Below are 6823 nucleotides of genomic sequence, written 5' to 3'. Positions count from 1 at the left end.
GCTTCTACTAATGTTGCTTCTACCACCACTGCCGACCCACCAACAACAGGGTGTTACGGTTCAAGGTCTAGACACCCAATGATCATTGGATGACGTCTGACGCTATCAAACACACACACACACGCAAAATTCTTAAGTGCTAAGCTTACTTTCTCTCCCTTGGTGACCTGTGCCCCATCTCACAGTTCCTCACGATCTCTCTCTCTCCCTCTCTCTCTCTCATATACAGCGATTGTTATCAGTTTTATTCATTATCATTTATTTAATATTGATCATTACAATTGTTTTTTTTTTATTATGCGAAATCCTAATCTCGAATTAGGCACAAGTCATCGATTTATCTATTAAATGGATGTGGAAGGAACGGGCAGCTGTATTATATCGCGTTAAAGATGATGATGATGATGTTGTTGCTCACTGTTCCTTAATATTTAGGCACTTGTTTGTTCAGTGTGTCGCTCTTTCTTCATGATTCCATCTTTTGTCGTAGTGTTATTTTGACAAAGTTTTGAATAATTTAATAACAGCGACCGAAAAAGTGGAAGAATTTCTCACGATCGCATCTTAAAGCGCCACAGCATCTTTGCAGGAAACTACATCGGTTGCCAGCTGGTCTGCATTCAAAGAAACCTCGTTTCCCATCTGGGTAACCGTAAAAAGATGTGGTACTGTAGTAGTCGAAATCCCTCCTGTTCATAGCGTCAGCTGCTGAACTGATGACCGACCGTGGAGTTTGTTGCTCCCTAGTAAACAGAATGTATAAGAGTATTAGTTTTATACACACATACATACATACATACATACATACATGCATACATACATACATACATACATACATACATACATACATACATACATACGTGTCTATATATGTAACTATATGCATGAAAAGACATACATAAAACATACAAATCTGTTCATACATACATACATTCATACATAAAAACAAAAATACCCTGTTGTTGATGTTGAAATTCCAATGAAGAAACCTTGGATCTCGGTTAGAAACTGGTTCTATCTCAATTGGCAAGAAATCTTGAAATAAACTGAATAATAACATACATACATACAAGTTCAGGTTTTTACCTGTAATTATTGGGATCCCAGGATATGTAACACTGCCAAAATACTAGTCTTGAAAAATTAAGCTCCTGAAAACCAGAAAGGGAAAAATAATTCGAAGATTACAAATCGAATCCATCATTGAAACTGTAAAAATCTGTAAAACTTTCCAGAAGTTTATCCTTTAAATATATATGAGCATGTCTAAATATGCAACTATATGCATGAGGAAAACGGCTCCATCGTTGCAATTTATGTAGCAGTAACAATACTATAGAGTTAAATTTACTATAGGCTTGCATATTTACATTGGTCGCTGACAGCGTGTGTGCTTGCAGATCGTACATATGTTTTCCTTGGGGTTTATTAAAATTCTTCTTGGCAGAATTCAAACTTATCACAAACAGCGTGGTATGGTCTCTTTGTCTGAATATAGATAATCCAGAGATTTGTAAATAAGTGTGGGTCTATGAGTGCATATATGACAGTGGATATTTGCATGGGTGTGAGTGTGTGCAGTTATTTTGTAGGTATGAGCATATGAGTATGAGCGTCTGTTTGCATTGATATAATGAATGCACTAATCGACGTTTTTTATGCATGTAAATATATGTGTATGCTGTATACACATGCATTGGGGAGTGGGTGTATTTTTCTTTTTGTTGAATCAAATAGAGATATAAATGTATCTATGTATGAATAGCTAACAGGTTGAGAGAACGGATTAATGGATACTCTGAGAGTTATTTAGGTCTTTTGCAGAATTCAAGCCTGTTCACTACAGAATAACAAGGGGTGGGGGTATTAGTCAAGAAAGTCTATTGATTTTTAATATATGAGTGCGTTAATGTACGTTAATGTTTGTGTGTGTGTGCGTGTGGCATGCAGGTGTATGTGTGCATTGATGGACAGATATATTTACATATATATATATATTATGATGTATGTACGTAGGTTTTTGTCAGTATGTGTGTATGCATGTATGTATGTCATTGTTCAGTTTTATTTCAAGATTCCTTGCCAATAGAGAAAGAGCCAGTTTCTAACCTGAATCCAAGGTTCCTTCATTGGAATTTCAACACCAACAGCAAGGTATTTTTTTGTATGTATGTTATCAATCAGTTTCATTTCTGTATTTCTTGTCCATAGAGAAAGAGCCGGACTCTAACATAGATTCAAGGCTCCTTCATTGGAACTTTTATCAACATCATCTAGGTATTTGTGCATATGTGTGTGTGTGCAGTATTTGGTGTTAGTGTATGCGCAGATTTGTATGTTTGTTTTATGGATGCGTTTTTATGTCTAGATGCATGCATATGTATTTATGTGTTAAATTTTTGGAAAGTTTTACATATCTTTACAGTTCCACTGATGGCTTAAATCTGTAGTCTTCTAACCAGCCTTTTTCTTTCAGGTTTTGAGAACCCTAATTTTTCCAGGTTTTTGTTGAGGCAGTTCGTTACATATCCCAATGCCCCAACAATCACGGGTATGAATCTGAACTTGTAGTCTGGGTGGAGTATCTGTAAATTTCTCAGTAGCTTGGTGTAGTTGTTCTCTTTTTCTCTAATCTTTAGTGGGATGTTGACATCCGCAGGACAGCTGATTTCTACTACTGTACAGAGTTTCTCTTCTCTGTCCCAGATTACTATATCCAGTCTATTATGTCTGCACTTTATTGAGGTTTTTATTGGGACATTCCACCAATACATGTATGTATGTATGTATGTATGTATGTATGTATGTATGTATGTATGTATGCATTCTCATGCATACGGCCGCAGTGAAATAACTGCAACAAGTAAAAGAATAAAAGAATATATATATTCTTTTATTCTTTTACTTGTTGCAGTCATTTCACTGCGGCCGTATGCATGAGAATGCATACATAAAGCAAAACATACAAATCTGCACACATACATACATACATACATACAGACTCCCCTCCTCTCCTCTCTTCACTCCTACCCACATCCTCCCTTCATCGTTACCCCTTCCATCCACACCCCACCCCTACACATCCCAAAACCTCACCCCACACATCCCACTCCCACATGCCCCACCCCTCATCCTCACCCTCACATCCCCACTCACCACCCTCGCAACCCCACACTCTAACACCGTCACAATACACCACGACACCACGACACCACATACCACCACACCACATCACACCACCCCGCACACACTAGCACTGACCACTTCCCAGCACCTACACCATCATCCACACATCCACACATTACACACGCACACACACACACGCACAAATCCACACGTCAAAGTCACCAGCCCCTATCCACACTTACACACTCTCACATACACACGCACGCGCACCTTTGTTTTGGGATCACTAATACTTTACTATCTCCCCTTCTTCTTAGCTCTCCTGTCTAACTACCTCTGTCCAGCCAGCCGCCATGATTGACCGCTAGCTCCAAAAGGTTTTTATTCTCTCTCTGTTTATTTCTTCGTGTTCCTTTCTGTTGAAGAGCGTAGGCTCAAAACGTAAAAGACTTTCTCACCTTACAGAGCGTTAAACGAATACCCCTGTTTATTGATTATACACCTGTCTTCGTCTTTTGTTTTTCTGTAAATTTCAACTATGTGTGTGTGTGTGTGTGTGTTTGTGAATATAAACATACATTTAAAAATCACTTTTCTGCTTTAGACAACAAGCTTGGTCCGAAACAATGAGCCAAATATGCAAACACGCAGTCCATAGCAGTTGCCAAGCGCGCTAGAAATAATAGCCGAAATTTACCTCGAATCGAATCTAACAGTCTTTTCGAAAATATTTCATTGGATTATGTAGCACAATGCACTAAATAAAATACATCTAAGTTTTGATCATAGGTCTGCTCAATCAGCATTGACTGAGGATGCGGTGCTAAATATCATCATCATCATCATCATCATCAACAAAAACAACAACAACAACAACAAGCTCTTACATGTTATTCTCCGATGCAGCAAAAGTGTTCTGCTTGCCTTTCATCTGGGACGGCACTGCACTGACTCCACTATCTGCATAAGAGAGTGAGAAAGAGAGAGAAAAGCAGTTGGTTTTAGTGGTTGTTTTGATATAAATTGACTTGCTTAGATGGGAGTATGTCTTTTACATGTCTTTTACGTTCACACAAAGTACCTTACCAACAGCCATATCAGCAGTTCAGGTCAAATAAGTTTAACGAGATGTGTTCAAAAAGTATCCTACTTTATTTCCCCCGCCAAAACTAATACCACACGGGCAAAGTCTTTCGGGTTAATGGTGACGCTACCCTTCCTGCGCCTGCTCGAAAATTTTCGTGCCAGTAGGCTTCATCAGTTCCTATGTTATGCGTAGAGCACAGGTATGTAGTATGTGCTCGTTGGGTTTTCGTTTTCATCGACGAGAGACGTTGCATCAAGTTTTGCCAAAAGCTTGGTGATACTCAAACTCAAACCATTCAGAAAATTCAGTCTTCGGCGATGAGGCCATGGGCGAAACTCTGATCTAGGACTCGTACAACCGCTTCAAACATGGCCCGTATCTCAGTGAAGAGTGAGGCACGCTCATGCAGGCCATTCGCAAACCGAAACGAGGAGACGTTTGAGAAGGTTCGGCGAATAGTCATAGAAGATCGCTGTGTAACAATCTAGGAAATTGCTCACGAAATGGGAATAAGCAGAGGAACAGTGTTTTCCATTCTAACAGAGGATTTGTGCATGCGGAGTGTAGGTGAAATTCGCCTATAATGTACTGGTGGAGCAGCACAAGCAACTTCGCATGTAAATCATTCAGGATATTTTGGACTGTGCAAACCACGACTCAAGCTTCATGAAGAACATCATCACTGTTGATAAGATATGTGTTTATGGTTACGACCTCTGAAAGCGAAAATCCGACGAGCGCGCACTACACGTTTGTACTTTAGGCATAACAGCACGAAAATTTTCCTGCATGCGCAGGAAGGGTAGCATCAACTCCTTTTCAAAGGATTTTACCCACGCGGCATTAGTTTTGGCGGGAAGAAATAAGTCGGATACGTTTTGAGCTCACCTCGTATCATGAGCCAAAGAAGGAGCTTTTTCGTGATCTTTTGAACAGCTAGAACCAGTAGCGAAATAGCTTTCGAATAAAACCCCATTTTCCCATTCTTTTATTCTTTTACTTGTTTCAGTCCTTTGACTGCACCCATACTGGGGCACCACCATGAAGGGTTTAGTTGATCAAATTGATTTCAGTATTCCTTTTTTGGGATTGGTACTAATGAACCCAGTATAGAATCAACGCCTATCGAGTAATAATGCACAAGGATATAGAAATAATTGAAAGGGTGAGTGAGCGCACTTTTAAGTGATAACTTCACTAAAAATCGCAACGATAGGAACAACTGGTTTAGTGCATTTGTATATGCGATTTCATATATTATTTTGTGAGATTTGTTTACACCTGTCCACCACAAGCCTGGCCTTTGTTATGGTGAAGCTTGCATATCGCAGTGATCCTGAGAACTATGCTAGCGAAGCAGAAACTCCTGGTAAATTCTATGTTGAGCAAGTCAATGGATAGAGGTCAGACTAATATTGACTACTTCTTCCTAGAAGTAAAAATAGGTTTGTATAGGACCAAAACCTCTCCTTAGAAAAAGGCAAAGTTATAAAAGCATCGATGACAATTCAAAACCAGCAAAACCTGGTAGAGGAAGCTTTTCCCTCGGGGAAACACTCCATAAGGGAGGTGGAAGAGAGGACGTCCTAAAAATAGCTGGAGGCGGGATAAAAGCCGCAATCCAACAGTAGAGAAGCAGAAAAGACTGTCCAGAGTCGAGAACGGTCGAGAAAAGTTATCGATGGCCTATGTTCCATAGGGAGCGAAGGGCTTGAGTAAATAAGCTCACACTCGTGGTTTTCGACTCGTTTTGTACCCACCTTGTTTACTTGAAAGGCGCTTTACACATGTTCAACTAACTGAAAATTATTTTAATAAAACATAATCTTATGCTGTGGTTTATTATTATCCATAATTTTTTTATATTATCCAATCCAAAATGTATCGCGCTCTTTCTTAAATTTTTTTTTATATAGACATTTAAGTGAGTTAGTGCATTCCTATGTTAATTTTGAAAGAAATTACTCATGAAAGCGAGAACTTATATAATGGACCTTCGTGCATCATCAATCCAGTTTCTGCTTACTGATAAAACAATATCCTATTCATAATTTAATTTGACAAAGATTTTATAATATAAGAATACCACGATCCTTGTGCCCTCGTGTAATTTGCTACCCCTTCACATTTCCTTCACTTCCTGTTTGTGAGTTCACTACGCTCCCAAGTGGGCGCTATCACAAAGGTTAAGAGTCACTGGCCTAATCAATTATTAGATAAACTACGGCAAAGAGAACTTCACATACGATGTGAAGTTCCCTTATTGTCGCATTCCACGTATGATGTGGATTGCGACAGTAACGAAGATTAGCATCGATCTGTTTAGGATTTTCATCCTGTCTTAAACATACAACTTTTTGTGTCTGGCACATGGTACACAATGCATTACTTCACGTTATACAACTAGGAAGAAATAATGGCCTTTTGTGTAGGCGGTTCGGTAACAACGCTTCCATTTATAATTATTATCTTTTTATTTTACTCTTTGTTTCTGTGAGATTATATATTGTTCTCCAGGGAAGAGTTCATTCGCAGCAGCAGCAGCAACAGTAACAACAGCAGCACTACCACCACCATCATCACCAGCACCACCGTCACCTCCACCACCAC

At 39.2% G+C, this 6823-nt stretch overlaps 1 protein-coding gene across 1 annotated transcript in view; it reads right to left on the bottom strand.

The window, feature by feature from the left end:
* Window positions 1–238: 238 nt before the first annotated feature.
* Window positions 239–6823, bottom strand: part of LOC106875128 (uncharacterized) — a 21747-nt gene continuing 15162 nt past the window's right edge. Inside the window, exons 2-3 of the mRNA XM_014923113.3 lie at window positions 4014–4086; window positions 239–743 (exon numbers count right to left, since the gene is read on the bottom strand). Coding sequence (XP_014778599.1) covers window positions 518–743; window positions 4014–4086 — 299 coding nt within the window. The 3' untranslated portion in view covers window positions 239–517. The remainder of the gene's footprint in view (window positions 744–4013; window positions 4087–6823) is intronic.

This window comes from Octopus bimaculoides, chromosome 4 (assembly GCF_046866305.1).
Source record: "Octopus bimaculoides isolate indiv1 chromosome 4, ASM4686630v1, whole genome shotgun sequence".
Taxonomy (NCBI): Eukaryota; Metazoa; Mollusca; class Cephalopoda; order Octopoda; family Octopodidae; genus Octopus; species Octopus bimaculoides.
This window is presented reverse-complemented; position numbering and strand designations above follow the sequence as displayed.